This window comes from Carcharodon carcharias, chromosome 12 (genome assembly GCF_017639515.1).
Source record: "Carcharodon carcharias isolate sCarCar2 chromosome 12, sCarCar2.pri, whole genome shotgun sequence".
In the NCBI taxonomy this organism is placed as follows: domain Eukaryota; kingdom Metazoa; phylum Chordata; class Chondrichthyes; order Lamniformes; family Lamnidae; genus Carcharodon; species Carcharodon carcharias.
Genome location: NC_054478.1, coordinates 150,922,924 through 150,945,762, shown reverse-complemented (window position 1 = coordinate 150,945,762; position 22,839 = coordinate 150,922,924). Strand labels below are relative to the sequence as shown.

Here is a 22,839-nt window from a genome sequence, read left to right as displayed (position 1 = left end):
CCGTGTAGCCCATCTCCATAGCAACATAGCATATTTGGGATGTTCCCACAGGAATGTAAATTAATTACCTTTTACCTTCAAAACAATCCTTTGACTCTGGGATCCACATGAATAATTCAGATCTCTAATCGAGTTAATGACCCTTTTTCCAGACTTTCTGGTCCCACTAAGAAACCCTCCTGTTTCAAAGGTGCTTTTAGGTTCTTTAATCTGGGAACAACATGAATAATCCAAATCCCTCATTAAAGTAACTGCAGACCTCCAGTCCCTGTGAAAAGCTCAAAGATGGGTTTATGCGTTGTCTAAGGTTTCTCAGTTCCAACTCTGACCTTATTAAATAAGCACAGGTTATCCTTTGAACTGTAATTATCCTAGGTCTGTCTGAATTGCATTGACTTCAGGGCTGCTAACCAGACTCTCCATCAGATGTTTCCATTTATCTTACATTTAACACTACAATTCCTAAAACAGGTAAAGCACATGAATCATGAAATTAGATATTATAACATTATATTTATGTAGCATCTTTAATGGAGCAAATATGCTACGCTAAAGGATAGAGTTACTGCTGGCCAAATCGGCAGACAAAGATCTAACGTGCTCGCAAGATTTGCACTGGTTCACCCTCTGACTTGTTCACCATTTGACTGCACTTTGTAAAAGGCGGAAGGTTAGCATCTGTGATGCTGGGGACCCCAGGAGGAGGTCATGACAGATCAACCACTCCGCACTTTTGGCTGAAGATGGTTGCAAATGCTTCAGCCTCGTTTCTTGCACTGATATGCTTGGCTCTTCCATTGTTGGGAATGTTTTTGGAGTCTCCTCCTCTGGTTAGGTGTTTCCTTATCCATGACCATTCACGACCTCATGTGGCACGACTACAGAACTTTGATCCAATCCAACAGTTTAGGGATTGCTTAACTCTGTTTATAGTATGCTGCTTCCACTATTGCAAGTGATCCCATGTTGAAGCTTCATCAGCTTGGCAACTCATTTTTAGGTATGCCTGCTGTTGCTCCTGGCATTCTCTCCTGTACTCCTCACTTAAGCGTTGTTGGTCCACTGGCTTGATGGTATTGGCAGGGTGAGGGTATGCCAGGCCATGAGGTTATAGATTGTGATTGGCTATAATGCTGCTGCTGCTGATGGCCCACAGTGCCTCACGGATACTCAGCTTCTAGATCTGTTCTGAATCTAACCCATTTAGTAAAGTGGCCATGTCACACAATATGATGCAGGGTGTCTTCAGTGTGAAGATAAGCCTTCACCTACATGAGGACTGTGCAGTGGTCACTCTTACCAACACTGCCATGGAAAATGCATCTATGTCAGGTAGATTGGTGAGAACAGGGAAAAGTAGGTTTTTCCCTCACCACCTATCCCAGGGACATTCTGGTGGATATGTCCTCCAGGATTCAGCCAGCACCATATCTAATGCTGCTATTGAGCCACTCTTGATGATAGACTACAACTAATGTTTATGTAGTGCCTTTAATGTAATGAAACGCCGCAAGGTGTTTCATAGGAGCATTATAAAACATAGTATGACACTGAGCCACATAAGGAGGTATTAGGTCAGAAGCTCAATCTGAGGTCAAATATGACATCAAGATAACGAACAGACTGGCTTAATCTGAGATTATTGCTAGGGAGAGGGATGGAGTCAGTAGCTTGGGAATTAAGTTTGGAGTGGGGACCGAAAACAATTACTTCAAACTTCCCAATTTTTAATTGGAGGATATATCCAACATCCAGTAGTGCATGAACAGAAAAGTAGTCTGATGGACATTAAAGTCCCCCACCCCTGAATACATTCTGTGCCCTTGTCACCCTCAGTGCTTCTTCCAAATGGTGTTCAACATGGAGGAGTACCGATTCATCAGCTGAGGGAGTAGTAGTAGGTGGTAATCAGCAGGAAGTTTCCTGGCCTGTATTTGGCCTGATGCCATGAGGCTTCATGGGGTCCAGAGTCAATGTTGAGGGCCCTCAGGCCACTCCTCCCTGACAGTATACCACTGCACCACCGTCTCTGTGCCACTAGACAGAACACGCCCAGGGATAGTGATGGAGGAGTCTGGAACATTGCTTATAAGGCATCATTTGGTGAGTATGTAGGGTAGTTGTTTGACTAGTCTGTGAGACAAGCTGTCCCAATTTTGACACACATCCCAGATATTAGTGAGGAAGATCTGGCAGGGTTGACTGGGCTGGGTTTGTCTTTGTCGTTTCCACTGTCTAAGTTGATGCCAGTGGTCCATCAAAGGCAATAAAATATCAAACAAAAGTAAAATTTTGTGGATTCTGGAAATCTGAAAGAAAGACAGAAAGTGCCAGAGATACTCTGCAGGTCAGGCAGTATCTGTGGAGAGAAACAGTTAACATTTCAAGTCAGTGACCTCCCATCGAATGTTAACTGTTTGTTGAAGGAATGCAGAGATCAAAGGGTTATAGGAGATCAGAGGCGACTTTCTTTTCAAACGTACTGAACCTTATACAAACCTCTTCATTATAACTGAACATAACTGTCTCTAACAGTCCCTGTTGCATCAGTTGCAAAATTCAGTCGTGCAAGTCCTAGGTTCGACATCCTGCCTGGAGTGAATTAGTTTATCTCCGCCAGGTCAGCAGCAGAGGGGCTTAAAATTCCCCTCAGTCCTGCTCATAAATAAATTCCACTGTCAGTTCCTCTGTTTGTCAAGCGTATAGATGTTAGCTTTCTCTCCCCGACAGGGGGGGTGGAATCATTAAACACAGCGAGCCATCCTAAAGTCCACTCATTTCAGCAGGACCATAAAATGCCACCAGTGGGAGGGGCTGTAAAATTCCACCCCAAGTCTCTTTGAGCCACTCACTTTCTTCAGCCAAGCAGAAATAAGGGAGATTCTGCATCCTGACAAGTCAAGGTAGTTCTTGTCCTTGCTGCATAAGAGAATGAAAACTTGCTCTCTTTCTCTTTGCTATATTTTTCTCTCAGAAAGCACTCACTTTCCATCCAACATCACCCTACAGTGAGGCAGCTAGAATCATGAAACCAACAGAGTGGGAACAAAAATCATATGTTAAGTCATGGAGCCTACAGCTAAGTATTGGAACCACAAACTGTTTAATAATTTTATGCTATGCGCTTTGCATTCACTTACCAACAAGTGCACAGTAGTAAAACGAAGGGATCAAAGCCGTACAGAAGAGCTGACTTGAAAGTGCCATAGCCTGCAAAGTGCCTTCACTAATAGCTGTTTTATATCATTGCGTTCATAAATGAATGCCTTTTTGCTGTAAATGGTCTCTAAGTCTTAATGTAAAGGGTAAAAGTATGTCGTTGACAGTTTTTCATGGGTTTGGTCACCCAACAATATCAGCAAATTTATGTCTTGGATTTAGGTTGTATACCACTACAGAAAAATGTTACCCTCAGATTCCAGCTTCTATTGCCAATGCATTTTTGACTACAGGGTGAGAGGGCATAAGAACATTGGAAATAGGAAATAGGCCATTTGTCCCTTTGAGCCTAGCCTGCCGTTCAATATCATAGCTGATCTTCTACCTCAACTCCACTTTTCCACACTATGCCCATACATCCCTTTATTCCATAATATCCAAAGGTCTATCACCTCCATTTTGAACACATTCAAGTGCCACAGAAAAGCAGTAACAGTAACATGTTCAAGGGATGAGGTTCTGGCCTACAGCGGTAGCAGTTGTGCATAGTGCACAGAAGTCCGAAAGGCTACCTGCATCAATCGGAAAAAAAATCTCCTGGCAAAAGACTAGATGAATAAAATAATGACAAACTATGTCTCATAACACCTTACTCCTGCAAAGCAAGAAATATACTTCAATGTTATAATTACTCTGTTCAGTGAGTAATGCTTCCAAGCATTAAAAAAAACAACTTACAATAAGGAACAAAAGAAGAAATGATTGTCTATTGAAGCAGTGCTGACTGAGTGTTAACTAGGTTTCCAACATTACAGGGTCACAAACAATTCAAACAGTCATTCTGCATTCAAAGTTGCTCAACTCTCTTCCGCCACTGTACGGGCTGGGGCATGCAGTTTCAAGATAAGCCTAAAACACAAAGGAACACAAATATAGATTGTGGCTGAAGACTGAAGGCCCATTTATTCACGCTGCTTCTAATCTTGATGTCTACACCACTTTGTATTGCTTCTGGCAAAGTCTGGACAAAAGACACTGTTTATAAAACAATAAGAAAATGCTATGGCTTCCAGATTTTTCCCTCTGTTGTTGATGGTGACAGTGTCGGCTGACCCTCAGATTGAGGATGACGTCTACTCAGGGTTGTGAGTTTCTGCCATGGGTCTTCATGTGACTGAACAGGCCAATCCTTGACCCGCAGATCTTTGGGCACATGGGGTAGTGGGGTCTGGAGTGCAGGATTTGCTTCCTTTTCTTTCCTTCTCTGCTGCTGCTCTGCCTCATCATTAAGACGTTGTGACCCACAGCGTGATGCAGCTTGATGGACAAGTTATCGCCATTTTGAGTGATTGGTAGCAAGCTCCCCCAATCATTAATGTCAATGCCACCACATGCTGCTTCAAAGAGAGCTTCTCTGAAGCGTTTTCTTTGTCCTCCCTGGAATGTTGGCCATTTAAGTGTTGGGAGAACAGGATCTGGTGGGGGAGATGATTGTCTGCCATTCAGACATAGTGCCCTGTACATCAAAGTTGATTTTGCAGGAGTTTTGCCTGTATGTTTGTGGAGCTGGCTTCAAGCATTTGTTCGACAAGACCTCCCACTGAATCTGGAGGATGTGGCCGGGAATATCTCTAACGCTGATACACGGTCCAGGTCTCACTGCAGTGAGATAGCACAAATGAGCTGTATTGGACAAAGACTGTTGTACTTCTGATCTATTCCCAGATCCAGCCCTGCCCCTAACCCTCTCCCAAGCTGCAGTTAACCTTCCATTCAACTTTGAGCACGGCAACTAATGTAGGAACGATGTGATATCTACACCTTTATATCTTACATCCCTCCACAATTAGATTGAACACAAAAAAAGTAGCTATCTAAACACCTCATTTGTGCATAGCACAAATAATGATGTCGAACCACACACATCAAAGCCAACAATGGAAGAAAATACTCAACTCTCGTATAATGATTTACAATTGAAGCCAATCTGATCTAGATCAAACCCATTCCTTATACAGATTAGTTCCAATTTACCCATGTGGATTGTACCAATGGTTGTTTACTTTCAAGAGAAAGCTGTTAGAATGTAATCCTAAACTCCGGGATAATCCAGTAAAACCTCAAAATATTAATCCAGCCTTACAGTCATCACAAGTTTCTCAAGGGAGAGAGAGAGACAAATGAGCCATGTCTCCAGCAACAGGGGAAATTTCAGGCTCCTAAGACATTCAAAATAGTTAAATAGCAGCTATAAAGTGGTTATCAACATAGTATCCATTATTTCCACTAATAATTTATTCCAAATGTCCGCATACTTTATAGTGAAAGGAAAATTAGAAAGCTAACAGGACATGAGTATCTTCTGATAGTAGCTACATAACCAGCAGTCGAGACAAAAAGTGTCAATAAAACAGACAAGCTCACCCCAAAGGCAGATAATCACAGAATCTTTACAGAGCAGAAGGAGGCCATTTGGCCCATTGAGTCTGCACTGGCTCTCTGAAAGTGCATTCCACCTAGTCCCACTCCCCTGCCTTACCCCCGTAACCTTGCACATTCTCTCTTTCAAGATGGCAATCCAATTCCCTTTTGAATCGAACCTGCCTCCACCACCCTCTCAGGAAGTTCGTTCCAATAACAGAGGAGTAAGCAGAAGATTGAGCTCGCAGACAGCAAGGGGAACACATTAATCAGAATTGGATACAGGGTCCTGTGAATGTCTGGGAGAAATGTATTATCTGGAGCAATGATGTGGATGGAAGAAGGGAAAATAATGATAAAACCATGAAAAGAAATGGAAACAGTTACGGGCAGAATAAAATGTAGAAGATGAAGGAAGACAAAGTAGATAAGCGCAGTTGTACTAACACACACACAGCCACAGACACACACAGACACAGGGAGGGAAGATTTCTGGACTGCTTTCCCACATCCCTCAGTGGCCAGTTCACCAGTGGCATGGCTAAATGATGGTCACAATATAGGAGAATGCTAGATACAAAACAAAGAAATGAGTTGGGAAACAATGGAAAGCAGCAGTAGCTGTCAGTTTTTTCTTGCCACTATTTAAAATGCACAAAATGCATTAATAAAACAGTGTAACTGTTGAAGCAAATGTTAAAAGATTGATAAAGGAGAACAGTTTGTTCCAATGCTGGCCAGCAAAAACCCACAACTAATTTATCAGCAGACGCAGTTAGGCAGCAGTAACTGCTCTGCGATTCCTGCATATTCCATTTTTGTAATTACTAACTGATGTTGTTTAGTGAAAGCACAGTGAAGAGAGAGAAAATAAGCAAGTTCCGCAAAGTAAGACACACCAGCCATAAGATATCCTTGGCACCAAAAAATTTCACAAAATTGAACTTCAGACTCACAGGAACACCTCGTTGTACCTTTCAGCACAGATTTGTGGCATTCACAGTAGAATGTGATATTAAAACATTTCTCCACATTTAAAATCTGCTTTAGCCACAATCGTAGAACAGCAAAGATCATTACAATAGTGAGGGAGACTTAAGATCCCTCGAAATCCTGGAGTTAGAGGTTTTCAAATCATTTCACCTAATGTCATATAGAGGGGGAGTTGTGCGAATTCATGCATTTCTGAAACACCATTATTCTAGGATTTTCATGTAAGGGTGAGTGCTTTTCATTGTTAGACATGGGAAATCTAAAGAAGCAGCCTGAGAGAGAGAGAGAGAGAGAGAGAGAGAGACAGATTGCCAACTTGCACATAGCCCCACCCATCAACTCAAGACCACATCCCAGTCTCAATTCCTTCAATGCACAAATTCACCAAAAATATCTACCGATTTATACCTTGTAAAATGTGAAAATAATGTGGAATTCACTGAATCAAATGGATAAGTGTTAAATTTCTATATAAACCGTTGGCTGATAAAAGGGAAATTAGTTATTGCAGCCTGATGAACAAGATTTCATTCTAGAATGAATATGGATTTCCTAAAACATTAATGATGCCATCTGGGACAAGTCAGAGCAAGGTTTACTCATGATTCTCACTCGTGTGTTTAAAGTCACCATTGCCACATTAAAAGCCAAATAAAAGCTCAAAGATTTGAAAGCTTTCTTAAAAAAAATACATCTATTTCTGCACCAGAAGATGCCCAGTTTGCTCTGAAAGTAAGTGGTCGAAACATCAATAGAATATTAAGATCTCGCAGCATCTTTTCATCCCCCTGAGCTTTGATGCAAATCTGAAGTGTAGCTAATTGCCTGAAGCTTCCAAACATCTAATGTTTAATTTTTTCATAATGATAATGTTTGTTCTTATGACCAATTTACAACTAAAATAAATAAAAGGAAGAAAACTCAACATTTCTGTTTTTATTTCAGATTTCCAGCATCTGCAGTACTTGGCTTTCATCAAAATACCAGAGATATGAAATAAAAAACAATATCCTTAAAGGGAAAAAATATGATAACTTTGCAGGTTTACTTCCTTTCATCCACCAAATGTTGATGCCTGAAGGATTAAGCTGTTTTCTTTAATACTTTACTGATCTAATGGGTCTGGCTCTGCATTTGCAGCACTTCTGTTTTTATTAAAAATATGAATCTTGGGAGCAATTCACTTCTTAGATAAGACATGGAGCACAAGAACTGCAATGTCACCCAGATCATAGAAACTTAGACATCACAAGATGAAAAATATCAGGGTGCATCTAGTTCACGATCAAAAGTTAAGTCAATGGGAACCAGGGGGGAAACTCTCCACTGGGTGGAGTCATATCTAACACAAAGGAAAATGGCTGTGGTTGCTGGAGGCCAATCATCTCAATCCCAGGACATTGCTGCAGGAGTTAGTACTTAGATTTACTTAGGTGTACTTAGATTTCCAGAAGGCATTTGACAAGGTGCCACATCAAAGATTACTAGATAAATAAGAGCTTATGGTGTAGGGGTAATGTATTAGCATGGATAGGGGATTGGCTAGTTAACAGGTAGGCATAGATGGGTCATTTTCAAGTTGGCAAGATGTAGTGAGTGGGGTGTCACAGGAATCAGTACTGGGGCCTCAACTATTTACAAGCTATATCAGTGACTTGGGTGAAGGGACAGAATGTATGGTTGCTAAATTTGCTGATGACACAAAGATAAGCAGGAAAGTAATTTGCGAAGAGGACATAAGAAGTCTGCAAAGGGGCATAGATAAGTAAGTGAGTGGACAAAAACGTGTCAGGTGGAGTATAATGTGAGAAAACGCAAACTTGTCCACTTTGGCAGGAAGAATAGAAAAGCAGCATTTTACTTGAATGGGGAGAGATTGCAAAACATGGAGGGATCTGGGTGTCCTGGTACATGGATTATAAAAAGTTAGTATGCAGGTACAGCAAGTGATTAGGAAGGCAAATGGAATGTTGTTGTTTATTGCAAGAGGAATGGAGTACAGAAGTAGGGATATTTTGCTCGAGTTGTACAGGGTACAGATGTGAGACCACATCTAGAGTACTATGTACAATTTTGATCTCCTTATTTAAGGAAGGACATAATTGCATTAGAAGCAGTTCAGAGGAGGTTCACTAAGCTGATTGCTGGAATGGGGTTCTAATGAGGAAAGATTGGACAGGTTAAGCCTCTATCCATTAGAATTTAGAAGAATGAGAGGTGATCTTATCGAAATGCACAAGATCCTAAGGGGACTTGACATGGTGGATGCTGTTTTCCCTTGCACGAGAGACTAGAACTAAGGGACACAGTTTAAAAATAAGGAGTCTCCCGTTTGAGGCGGAGATGAGGAGACATTTTTCCTCTCAGAGGGTCATGAGTCTGTGGAACTTTCCTCCCCGGAAAAAGGTGGAGGCAGTGTCATTTAACAGGGGCAGATAGATTCTTGACTAACAAGGGAACCAAAGGGTATCGGGGTAGACGGGAATGTAGATTTGAGGACATAATTAAATTAGCCCTGATCTTATCAAATAGCGAAGTAAGCTTGAGGGGCCAAATGGCTTACTCCCACTCCTAATTCATGTGTTCATATGTATGAATTCCTCAGGGAGTGTTCTAGGCCAATCATCTTCAGCTGCTTCATCACAAGGTCAGAAGTGGTGAAGTTTGCTGTTGATTGCAATGTTCAGTAGCATTCATGTCCTCTCAGATACTAAGGGAGCTCAGGCCTGCATACAGCATGGCCTGGACAACATTCAGTCTTTGACTGAAAAGTGCCAAGTAACATTCACACGACACAAAGGCCAGGCAATGACAGTCTCTAACATGAGAGAATCTAACCATCTCCCACCAACATTCAATGGCATTATCATCACTGAATCTCCCACCATCAACATCCTTATGGTTACCATTTACCAGAAACTGAACTGGGCTAACCATATAAATTCTGCGGTGAGTAACTCACCTCCGACTCTCCAAAGCCTGTCCACCATCCACGAGACACAAGTCAGGAGTGTGATGGAATACTCTCCACTTGCCTGGATGAGTGTGGCTCCAACAACATTCAAGATGCTCAAAACCATCCAGGACAAAGCAGCCCACTTGATTGGCACCAAACCCACCACCTTAAACATTCACTCCCTTCACCACTGACATACATTGGCAGCAGTGGGTACCATCTACAAGCTGCACTGCAGCAAAAAGCCAAGATTCCTCCAACACCACCTTTCAAACCCACAACCTCTACCACCAAGAAGGGCAAGAGTAGCAGATACATTGGAACACCACCAGCTGGAAGTTCGCCTCCAAACTACATATCATTCTTCCTTCAAACTATATCACCGTTCCTTCACTGTCACTGGGTCAAAATCCTGGAACTCCCTCCCTTACAGCACTGGGCTGCAGCGGTTCAAGAAAGCAGCTCACCACCACCTCCTCAAGGGCAATTAGGGATGGGCAATAAATGCTGGCCCAGCCAGCGACACCCACATCACATGAATGTTCAAAAAAAACAATCTGATGGTCTCACATGTAAATTATAGTCATTAATTAATGACAGCATTCAACATGAAAACCAGGATAATATTGTCGAAAAATATTTTTTAAATAAACGTACTAATAGTGTTAAGTGCTGTTAAAAAGGCTTGTACTTATTATGTTCTTCACATCTCAAAGTGTTTCACATACAATTAATGTTACACTGCTGTTATGCAAGCAACATAGTGAGACAGTTGACAGTTTTACATTGTGAAATGTCAGGAAGACTTGTATCCAAATGACGCAGCAGGTGGGCATAAATGATTGATGATAATTTGCAAAGTTGAAGGGAAAAGCTGAAGTGTCAGAGTTTGTAGCAGTTTCCCTTGCATCACAAGACTGACCTCTAATGGAAAGCATGTACGAGTATCCAGCTTGCAAATTTCAACCACTCCGTCTTATTTCTTAACAGGCTTACAACACAAATAAATTCAGTCTGTGCACTTTAAAATTCCTCCCCATATTAGCATCTGGGTATTATATTTAAGGTATTTGGCAAGATAATCAGAGGGAAGATGAAGAGAAATATTTTTACACAGTGAGCTGTTGTGATCTGAAATACACTGCCTCAAAGAGCGGCGGAAGCAGATTCGATAATTTTCAGAAGGGAATTAGATAAATACTTGAAGTTGAAAAATCTACAGGACTATAAGGCTAAATGCCTAGCTCTTTTCAAAAAGCTTTCAGCACAGGCATGATGGTCCAAATCAACCCCTTCTTATGCTGTACCATTCAATGATATTCCTTATATTTAAGTAGAAGCTGTGCAGCAAATGCAAAATAGGCAAATGCAATTTATATAGGAAATGTTGTAGATAGACAAATTAATTTCAGCACGTCTATCTTCAGTACACCTTGCTGTAATCAGACCGTCTTCCTTGCTATCGGGGCCATCTGGCTTATGGATTGCACAAGCTCAAACAGCTGGCACCAAGGTAAATAGCAGCCATTATCATACTCAGTTCTTACAGCACAGGAGGTGGCCATTCAGTACAAGAAGCATATGCCTGCCAGCTCTTCATCGAGCAATCTAGTCAGTCCCATCGCCCCACTCTAACCCCTAGCCCTTGTCTATCAGCTAATAGGATCAGCTTTTCTTTCTCCATGCAATTCTCTGTACAGCAAGACAGTCAGTCCCATTCCCCCCACATTATCCTCTAGTTCATGTACTAATCAGCGAACAGGAATGTCCACCTTATCTAAGCCTGTCATAATCTTGTACACCTCCTTCAAATCTCCCTTCAATCTCTTTTGCTCTAAGAAGAAAAACCCCAGTTTCTCCAACTTAACCTTATAGCTAAAATCCCTCATCCCTGGTACCATTCTAGTAAGCCCCCCTACATCCTGTCAAAGCCCCTCATCTCCTTCCTGAAGTCTGGTGACGAGAACTGAACACAATACTCCAGTTCTGGCCTAACCAGAGCTTAATAAAGGTTCAGCAGAACTTCCCTGTTTTTGTACTCAATACCTACATTTATAAAGCCCAAGATCGCAGATGCTTTGCTGACCACACTCTCAACATGTCTAAGATCTTCGCACACGAACCCCAGGTCCCTCTGTCCCCGCACACCCTTAGAACCTTGCCATTAAGTCTATATTGCCTCTCCTTATTCCTTCTGCCATAATGTATCACTTCACACTTCTCTGTATTCAATTCCATTTGTCATTGTCTGCCCATTCTGCTAGCCTATCTGTCCTGTCGCTGTTGATTGGTTTCATCCTTTATTTACCACACATCCAAGTTTTGTAATATCTTCAAATTTTGAAATTTTACTCTGTACTCCAAAATCAATGCCATTTATATATAATCAAAAAAAGCAGTGGTCCTAGCACTGAGCCTTGGGGAGCACCACTGTCTACCATCCTCTGGTCTGAAAAATACCCATTTACCACAACTCAATGTTTTCTATCCTTAAGCCAATTTTTAATCAAGCTGACATTATTCCACGAGCCACAATTTTGTTAACAAGCCCTTTAGGTGATACTTTGTCAACCGCGCTCATAAAATCCAAAGAGACAACATCCATCACATTCCCTGCATCAACCTTCTTTGTTACTTCATCAAAAAATTCAATGAGTGGTCAAGCACAATCTGCCTTTTACAAATCCGTGTTGGCTCTCCTTAATTAACTCAAACCTCTCCAAAAGCCTGTTGACTTTTTCCCCTGCTTATTGTTTCTAAAACCTTACACACCACTGATATTAAACTAACTGGCCTGGAATTGTTAGGAACGTCCTTTAGACTTTCTTGAATAATAGTGTCACATTTGCCACACACTAATCCTCTGGCACCTCCCCTATATCTATGGAAGATTCAAGTCCTTCTGCTACCTTCACCCACACTTCCTTCATAAACTGAGGATGCAAACCATCTGAACCAGCTGACTTATCCACCTGTAGCACAAAAACCTTTCCATTACATCCTACTTATCGATTTTCACCCTATCCACTACCTCTACCATCTTTGCTTCTACAGACATTTTGTCAGCATCCTCTGTCCTAGTAAACCCCGATATAAAGTAGTACTCATTAAACATTCTAGCCTACCCTGCCCCTCCAAGCTTGTATCACCCTCTTTATCCCTAACAGGACCCAGTCTGCCTCTTACTACCCACTTACTAATTACATGATGGTTGAAAATTTTTGAGTTCCCTTTTATGTTCACCGCCATTCTATTCTCATATTTTCTCTCTTCCAGTCTTATTTTTCTCTTCCTTTCCCCTCTCAACTTATTGTATTTGACCTGTTTCATGCTTGAAGAATTCACCGGGCATGCATCATACTCCCTCTTTTTTTTGTTTCATCATATTCTCCATCTCCCTCATCATCCAGAGAACCCTACCTTTTTCCCTTGGTGGACTGTGCCTAGCTTGTACCTGAAGCATTTCCTCCTTAAAAATTATCCAATATTCCATTACAGGTTCTTCCACTGGCCTTTGATTTTGTTTACCTGGCTAGATTCCTTCTCATCCCAGTGAAGTTAGCCCTCTTTCAATTTAAAAGTTCTATTTTAGATTGTTATTTGCTCTTCTCCATTATTAATCTAAACCTTATGATACTATGACCACTCTTACCAAGTGTTCCCACATAGGTACTTGGCCCACCTCATTCCCTAGCACCAGATCCAGCAATACCCATTCCTCGTTGGACTAGGAACATACTGGTCAAGGAAGTTCTCCTAAACACATTTTGGAACTTCCTTCTCCTCTTGCCTTTCCTTTGACATCATCCCAGTCAATATTTGGATAATTAAAATCCTCCAATATTACAATTCTATAATTCTTGCACATGTCTGTGATACCCGACAAATTTGCTCATCTTTCTCTTACTATTTGGAGGCCTGTAGATCTGCCAGTAGCTTGATTGTACTCTTTTTGCTTCTCAACTCAATGGATTCTGTCCTTGCCCCTTGAAGGACTCCCTCTTTCCAACATTACAATGTCTTCCATAATATGTCCTGCCACCCCACCTTCCCTTTTCCCTTCTCTATCCTCTCTGAACACTTTGTATCCTTGAATAGTAAGTGCCACAAGCCAACCACTGATTGAATGGCAAACTTTAATCCATTGCTAAATCTGCTTCATATACTGACAGACACCAATACTCACTGGCACATTATCAGCACTGCAGCAATGTTGTTTCACAACACAAAAGCAACACTTGTGGACATATATGAAAGTCTTAAGCTAGACTGATCACTTCTTACTAACTTAGATAGTCAGATACAGGGAACTAATCAAAAAACACTACTTCAAACACACTATACAATATGCCAAATACAGAGCTTAAGCACCAGCTGTGCACAAAAGACATATCGATAGAACTATGCATCAACTGTCACCACTAGAAACTCTGTTTTTTAGGCAACTTTTCACCAGTTGGCAAACTAATGCCACAAGACAGTTTAAAGCAACATAAGATGTTGCTACCACTATATAATAGTGACTGGAGATGGACAAGGTCAAAATTATGAAAAGAGAATGATAAATTATTTGAGTAAAAAAGATCTATGAGCCATTGAATTCCTCAGATACCAGACCAAGGATTAACACAACGAGCTGAAAAATGTGCTTCTCAATGCTGAGGCACACCACTCAGTTCCAGGCTGACAAAGTTACGTTTTACAGGATCTATTTACTCACAGAAGCGACCAAATAAAATCTATCCACCATCAACAAAAAATTTAACCTTATTTAATAGGCCCCAACACATTTTTAGAACCTTAATGAATCCCGAATTTGAAAGGAAAGGACAAAACACAGGTGCTTACAAATATAAATATCTTTTTAAAACCAAAAGCAAAACAAAAAAATTAAGATTTACGATTGAATATAGATATAAGCAACTTCAAATTCATGGAGGAAAGCCCATCTGAGACTTACATGCGCTCGAGCAGAAGACAATAATCCACCATGACGGGTACCATGTCCTGCAGAAGAAATCATGATAAAAAGAGAGTCAGTATCCTAAGCTTATTGGAAATCTAATCATGACAACATGATAGAATCATTGATTTCTTTGACAAAGGTTTAAAATTTCTAAAAGTCACTAGTTTGGCCTCAGGGAGCATTGTGTCCAGTTCTGGGCACTGCACTTTAGGAAGGACGTGAAGACACTGGAGACACTCCAGAAAAGATTCACAAGGATGGTTCCAGGGGTGAGGAACTTCAGTTATGGGGATAGATTGGAGGAGTTAGGTCTGTTTTCCTTAGAGAAAAGAAAGTTGAAAAGGAGGTTTGATAGAGGTATTCAAAATCATGAGGGGTATGGCCAGAAAGGGAGAAACTGTTCCCATGCATGATCAAGGACAAGAGGGCACAGGTTTAAAGTAATTAGTTTAAAAAGCAAAAAGTGAAATGAGGAGAAACTTTTATTTTTACACAGCAAGTGGTTAGGGTTTGGAATGCATTTCCTGAGAATACAGTGGGGGCAGGTTCAATTCAAGCAAGTCAAAAGGGAATTAGATTGTTATCTGAGAAGGAAGAATGTGCAGGGTTATGGGGAGAAGGTGGGGGAATGGTACTCGGTGAGTTGTTCATTCGGAGGTATGGTGCAGACACAATGGGCCAAATAGCCTCCTTCCACACTGTAACAATTCCGTAATTCTCTGTGACGTTAAAGATCCCCTGGCAGTATTGAAACAGTAGGTTTCCTAGCCAACAATTCTTAACCATAATAATCACAAAAAAAAATCAGATTCACGGCTTATTTATTATGTCGAGCTTTGCGAGAATTTGTCAGCGCTGATTGAATACCTTGCTCACATAACTGCAATTACTGCACTTCAAAGATATTCCATTGTGAAGCACAAATGTTATAATTGATATATCTTCCAGTTAAAAGACTATCTTTTCTATTGCAGTTGCAGTTCAATCAATTGACATCTGTGCACTAAATGTCACAAGAGCTCTACATACCTATTAATTTATTAAATGTTTAAATGGAAAAATGTAAAACCATAAGACAAATTAACTGTTCATTTGAGACAGCGTCAGCACAATCATGTGCTCCATCAATATTTGCTTTGACTGAACGATCCCTAGAATATAAATAGATAGTAAACATTCATTAGATAGTATAAAATATCATGGAATCATAGATTGGTACAGTTCAGGAGAGGTCCTTCAGCCCATTGCATCTGAGCCAGTGCTTTCAAAGAGCAATCCAGTTAGTCTCACTCCCTCACTCATTCCCCCTTATCCCTGCAATTATTTCTCCTTCAAGTACTTATCCAATTGCCTTTTGAAGATTATGACTGAATCTGTATCCATTATCCTAGCAGGCAGTGCATTCCCATTCCTCACCATTCTTGGTGCATATGAATGATTTTTCTCAGGTTGCCTCCAGTTCTTTTGCCAATCACCTTAAATCTATACCCTCTAGTTATCATCCCCTCAGCCACTGGAATCAGTTCTTCTTGATTTACTCAATCGAAACCCTTCATCATTTTAAACGCCTACAATCAAATCTCCTCGTGGTCTTCTCTGTTCCAAGGAAAGCGACCCCAGCTTCTCCTGTCTATTTACATAACTGCATCTTCTCATCGCTGGAACAGTGAATCTCTTCTGTATGGTCTCTGAAGTCTTCACATTCTTCTTAAAGTGTTAATGCCCAGAATTGGACACTTTCCTACAGCTGGGATCAAACTAGTGCTTCAAATATGTTTAACATTATCTCTTGTCTTTTATACTCTGTGCCCCAATTTGAAAAGCCCAGAATACCACATGCTTTGTCAGCCTGTCCTGTCACCTTCGAAGATTTAAGCAAAATACTCGAAGTCTCTGTTTTTGTAGGCCCTTGAAAATTTTATCACTTTGCTTACACCGTCCTTCATCATTTTTCCTACCAAAATAGATGACCTCACACTTTGCTGCATTAGATTTCATCTGTTCTGTATCCACCCATCCTACCAGCATGTCTCTTGAAGTCTAGTACTATCCTCCTCATTGTTTACTAGACATGCAAGTTTTGTGTCATCTGAAAATTTCAAAATTCTGCCCTGTACCCCCAAGTCCAAGGCTAAAATATATCTGAAAAACAGCAGTAGTCTTCAAACTGAACCCTGGATAACACCACAGTATAGCTCCCTCTGGTCTGAAAAAGACAAATTCATCACAGCTACCTGTTTTCTATCCATTAGCCAATTTCATTTGTATGCTGCTACTGCCCTTTTTATCCCATAGGTTTCAATTTTACTAACAAGGCTAATACATGCTACATAAGCAAACACCTTTTGAAAGTCCATGTACATATCAACCAAACTGTTCTCATCCACCCTCTGTTACTTTACCAATAAACTCAATCAAGTTAGTCAGATGTTACTTTCTCATAACAAATCCATGCTGGCTCTCTTTTGGGTCATCCATACTTGCCCAAGAGGCTGCTAAACTTTCTCCCAGGTGAACGTTTCGAAAATCTTCCCCACCACTGACGTTAAACTGACTGGATTGTAATTCCCAGGTTGATCCTATTTCCCTTTTTAGAGCAAGGGTGTAACCTTTGCAATCCTCCAGTCCACCCTCGAGTCCAAACAGTCAGGAGTTAACATTTGCAAGGTGTAGGTTTGACGCAATGAATAGCGTACAATTTGTCCAGGTATGATGCGCTTGGCGGGGAGCAGGCCCAGAATGGCGGTGCTGCTGGCGGATGTGGGGCACATGCACAAGGAGGCCGAGATTCAGCATTGCCAGGGTTTGGAGCTAGTCTCTGACAGGGCACGGAAAGGGCCCATGTGAACTGGAGCTGGTGCCATTTGGTAGGTGCAGGTGGTGCAGGGTGGCTCAGTTCCTGCAGCGAGCAGGGAGGACAGCAGCCTCACCATCTTGGCAAGTACAATGCTGTGGCAGCGCTGCCCATTTTGGTTTTTGTTTTTATCCCCTCTGTCTCTGCGGCCCGGTGATTCCCGACGCTCCTAACTGCCTGTAATTTAGTATTCGAGGGTTCTCGGGAGCAGTGTGTCACCCAGACAGCAACTGGAGTGCAGCAAAGCACATCGGAAGAGGCAGAGCATTTAAATGCAACACGAAAACCGGTGACCACGTGACCTGGGTCAAGCAGCTGGATCTGCTGAAGGAGGAGAGGAGGAGAAGAGGCGGTGGAGCAGCTGGAAAAGACGACCAAAAAGGCTGGATCTGGAAGCAAAGCTGAGAAGGATATGGAAAACGGTGCCTTCTGGTGAAAATTGCTACCATGGAACCAGGGAGCAGCAAAGCTGATGGGAGTTGGTAACTGAAGCCTCGGAGACAAGGAGCTTGAATTGGGTCGGAGGATGTTCACTGTTTTGAAAGGCTTTGTGGCTGGAATCGGTGCCATAAACACTAAGTGGACTGCCTGGTAAATCAGTGAAATTTGCTGTATTTTCTGTTTAAAACGTAATTTAAAGATTCAATTAACTGCAATTTGCCTGTTAATTCGTGTTTAGTTCATGTTGCTTTTGGTTTAATTCTAAAGGTCAAAAGTTACAAGTAGTGAAATCTTCACTGTTGATTTTCTGGTTGGGGGTCATTCAGTTCTATTGGCTTGTTGCTCGCCACGGGGATCATAACAACAGGACTGAGGTAAATCTACATTCTACCAGTCATAAATTAATTTTTCTTCCTTTATAATTGGGAAATTTCACATGGAAATTTAGTGCAAAAGATGCCACAAATTAATAACCGAATGGTGCACATCTAACTCATAAAATATTTCTCTATTCTGCAGCGCTCCATGTTAATTTATAACATTCCCACACAATTGTGCAGATAGCAACATTTTAAGTCCCCACCGAGATATTTCTACCAAAAAATCCGCAATTTATATGTGAACAAAGGAACATACAAAATAGGAGCAGAAGTAGGCCATTCGGCCCCTCGAGACTGCTCCTCCATTCAATAAGATCATGGCTGATTTTTTTTTTGTGTTTTGAATCCCACATTCCCATCTACCCCCGATAACATTTGCGTCCTTTGCCTAACAAGAATCTGTCTACCTCTGCCTTAAAAGTATTCAATGACCCCGCCTCCATCATCTTCTGAGGCAGAGAGTTCCAAAGTTGCAGAACCCTCTGAGAGAAAAACATTTCTCCTCATTTCTGTCCTAAAATGGCGACCCCTAATTTTAAACAGTGCCCCCTAATTCTTGATTCACTCACAAGAGGAAACATCCTTTCCACATCCACCTTGTCAAGGCCGTTCAGGATCTTATATACTTCAATCAAATCACCCCTCACTCTTCTAAACTCCAGTGGAAACAAGACCTGTCTGTCCAACCTTTCCTCATAAGACATACTGCTCATTCCACAGTTATAGTTAGTATAGTTATAGATACATAGTGCTATTTAAAATATTAAACTGTGAACATTCCTTTATAATGATGCAACTCTAGCTAGTTTAGGGGGAATTCAAACACTTCTGATCTTGCATTAAACCAAACTCTAATAGAGAGCAGCCAAATTTCTTTCTACGTACCCAAACCGTTTGAGATTCTACTCTTTGGACACATCACAGCCACAAATCTGACAACCATGGCACAAGGTTGCATGTGGTGTCTGAGAACACATCAATCATATAAGGTGAAGATGATGCCATTAATCATAACTTTCATAACACATGGGCCGAGCGGCCATTATCACTGAGCGGCAGCAAAGGTCTGAGTTGTTCTGAACTTTGCGACATCGCAACTGACAAAATATGCAACTATCACTCCCGATCCACCAAGGGGAAAGCAGAAAAATGTTCCAGCATCTGTCAGTTTTCCCATCTTCCATAACATACAACATAGCAGGCAAAGGATCACAGGTTTTATCTTGAAGAGTCATTCTCCAAAGTGTCCATCATGCAGTTTCCTTCTGCTCAGACAATGCCTCCTACAACCAGAATGACAGCTGCCTCAAGCAGTTGCCAGCTTTGAAGAAAACGTGCGAGGGCCACAGACGCCAGATTTGGTTTCCTTCAATTTTCCACAGCTACCAACACTGTCAGAATTTTAACTGTTTACAATGTTCATCTGTCCATGAAGCTTAAATCTTACCTTAGAGGATGAGAGGTCACGTTAATCCCTCAATGTCACATACTCCAGCCTCAGCATTTTTCTGTACCTATTAATTTATGGCTGAACTTGTCAGCCGAGTGTTGCAGACTGGCACATTCCAAAGTCCAGGGCTACATGCTGTGGGACACAGTGAAGTTTGGGGCAGCTACCACAGAGGCGCAATAGGGAAAAGTCGCTGCCTAAGGCCTTTCAGCCATAGTACACCGAGGGGCTAAAAATTGTACTTTTTTTATTCATTCCTGGGATGTGGGCTTAGCTGGCTGGGCCAGTGTTTATTGCCCATCCCTAATGGCCCTTGAGAAGGTGGTGATGAGCTGCCTTCTTGAGCCGCTGCAGTTCACGTGGTGTAGGTGCACCCACAGTGCTGTTAGGGAGGGAGTTCCAGGATTTTGACCCAGCGACAGTGAAGGAACGGTGATATATTTCCAAGTCAGGTTGGTGAGTGACCTAGAGGGGAACTTCCAGGTGGTGATGTTCTCATCCATCTGCTGCCCTTGTCCTTCTAGATGGCAGTGGCCATGGGTTTGAAAGGTGCTGTCGAAGGAGCATTGGTGAGTTTCTGCAGTGCATCTTGTAGATGGTACATACTGCTGCCACTGCACAGCAGTGGTGGAGGGAGTGAATATTTGTGGGTGGGGTGCCAATCAAAGGGGCTTCTTTGTTCTGGATGGTGTTGAGCTTCTTGAGTGTTGTGGGAGCTGCACTCATCCAGACAAGTGGGGAGCATTCCATCACACTCCTGACTTGTGCCTTGTCGATGGTGGACAGGCTTTGGAGAGTCAAGAGATGAGTTACTCTCCGCAGAATTCCTCCCAACCACCTCCCCATCCCCACCCCCGACTATGTAAAGGGCAATCACTGTCACCTTGCCTCTGGAGTTCAGCTCTTTTGTCCACATTAGAACCAAGGTATAATGAGGTCAGGAGCTGAGTGGCCCTGGCAGAACCCAAACTGAGTGTCAGTGAGTAGGCTGTTGCTAAGCAAGTGCCAAATGATAACACTGCTGATGATGCTGTCCATTACTTTACTGATGATGGAGAGTAGACTGATGGGGTGGTAATTGGCCGGGTTGGATCTGTCCTGCTTTTTGTGTACAGGACATAGCTGGGCAATTTTCCACCTAGCCGGGTAGATGCCAGTGTTGTAGCTGTACTGGAACAGCTTGGCTAGGGGCGCAGCAAGTTCTGAAGCACAAGTCTTCAGTACTATTGCTGGAATACTGTCAGGACTCATAACCTTTGCAGTATCCAGTGCCTTCAGACATTTCTTAATATCAAGTTCAGTGAATCGAATTGGCTGAAGACTGGCATCTGTAATGCTGGGGACCTCCGGAGGAGGCCGAGATGGATCATCCACTCGGCACTTCTGGCTGAAGATTGTTGCAAATGCTTCAGCCTTATCTTTTGTACTGATGTGCTGGGCTCTCCCATCATTGAGGATGGGGATATCTGTGCAGCCTCCTTCTTCAGTGAGTTGTTTAATCGTCCACCACCATTCATGGCTGGGTGTGGCAGGGCTGCAGAGCTTAGGTCTGACCCGTTGGCTGTGGAATCGCTTAGCTCCGTCTAGAGGGAGAGTATCCCTCAGACTATATCATCCGCACTGAACGTATACAATAAATATTACACACACCACAACTGTATTCAAGCACCTCAGGGTGCAACATGATCTATGTTGACAATTTGAATATCATCGCACTCTGTGATGGCCATTTTCAAATGTTTTGTAATTTTTTTTTTAGATATTTTATGAATAAAACAAATTATGGCTGAACTCCTCTTTTAGCTCATTTAATTACATTCTTCTCCATGAGTAGCTGAATGAAGATCTTGAGCACAACAAATCAATGATACAGAGAATTCATCATTTGCATCAACTGGAGTTCTCGAGGCAGTTACTAATGTATGTTTGGTTTCCCCAATGCAGAGGAGACTACTCTTCAGATGTGAGTAGCCATGCCTTCTATGAGTAGCCATTGTCCCTAAGAGGCCACCCCTGATGGTGTGCGAAAGGCCAATAAAGCTGTGGCTACCGATCTAATTTTCCTTCAAGTCTGCGCATTATCCACCTCCACTCCATAAGTCAAGTCTAAGCTGTCTGCGCACCTTCCCTCCCCTAAGTTGGTGCTCGTATCCCTGGGGCAGGATTTTCCAGTGGTCGGATGGGTGGGCCCGGGAGTGGACAGGAAACGGTCCACCGCCTGCAATCGGCCTTTGGCCGCGATTTCAGGCTGGTCTGGCCAATTCACAGCCAGCCAGCCGTGAAAGGTGCGCTGAGGAGCTCAGCGCTGCCGGGGTGGGGGGCGGGAGGAGGGTGACCACAAAAGTCTGTGCACGCGCGGGGGAGCACGAGCTGGAAGCAACACTGAAGGGCAGAGAGCTGCCTCGGGGTGGGGTGGGGGGGGGGGGGGGGGGGGGGGCGGGGTGTGGCTGAAAACTATTAAAAAGCAAAAATAAAGATTTGGAAAATATGCAGACAATATCCTCACAAGGGGCTGACTCACATGAACATAAACAGTACAAAAATTATGTCAAAAATTTTTAATTTTTTTAATCAACGGCAGAAACCTCATCCCACCACCCGTGGATGAGGTTTCCTAAAAAATCCAAAGGCCGCCTGGGCGATTTGCCTGCCCGCCAACCGTTAAGCTTGGGACGGGCAGTGAAAAGTCGGTTTAAATTAATTAATTAAGGGCCTTAATAGGCCTCTCAATTGTCGGCGGGCACATGGCCAACTCTCACGCACGCCTGCTAACCAAAATATCGTGCGAGTGCACAATGGCGTCGAGAATGCTCGCCCGACATCATTGCCTGCGATTTTACGGCCAATCAGGTCAGGTGCCTGCCCGCAGGGCGTAAAATCCTGCCCCTGTCACAAGAGCTTGTGACAAGCTGAACCATATTATCGCTGCTCAATAATCTACTCCACATGCTAATCATTAGCAAGCAGGTATCAATAGTATTAAAAATCAATAGTCGTAGAAACATTCATGGAGATTTACGGTGTGTTCATAATTCACACTTGCACCACAAATTATATGCCTAATGTTCCATGATGATGCTTAAAAAACCCACCAAGCGTATGATCAAAATAGGAGCCAAATGTCACAACCAGAAACATAACGGTGTCACATAACAACAACAAAGTATTCCCTGCCAGCCCCTCACCCTCCATTTCCACTGACTAACCTCACTTCTTAGA

General features: G+C 42.4%; 1 protein-coding gene across 5 annotated transcripts in view; it reads right to left on the bottom strand.

Annotated features, from left to right (window-relative positions):
* Window positions 1-22,839, bottom strand: part of vps8 (VPS8 subunit of CORVET complex) — a 734,009-nt gene that overhangs the window by 605,496 nt on the left and 105,674 nt on the right. For all 5 annotated transcript variants that reach the window (XM_041200655.1, XM_041200658.1, XM_041200657.1 and 2 more), the window contains one exon: window positions 14,490-14,536. In XM_041200655.1, the coding sequence (XP_041056589.1) occupies window positions 14,490-14,536 (47 nt within the window). The remainder of the gene's footprint in view (window positions 1-14,489; window positions 14,537-22,839) is intronic.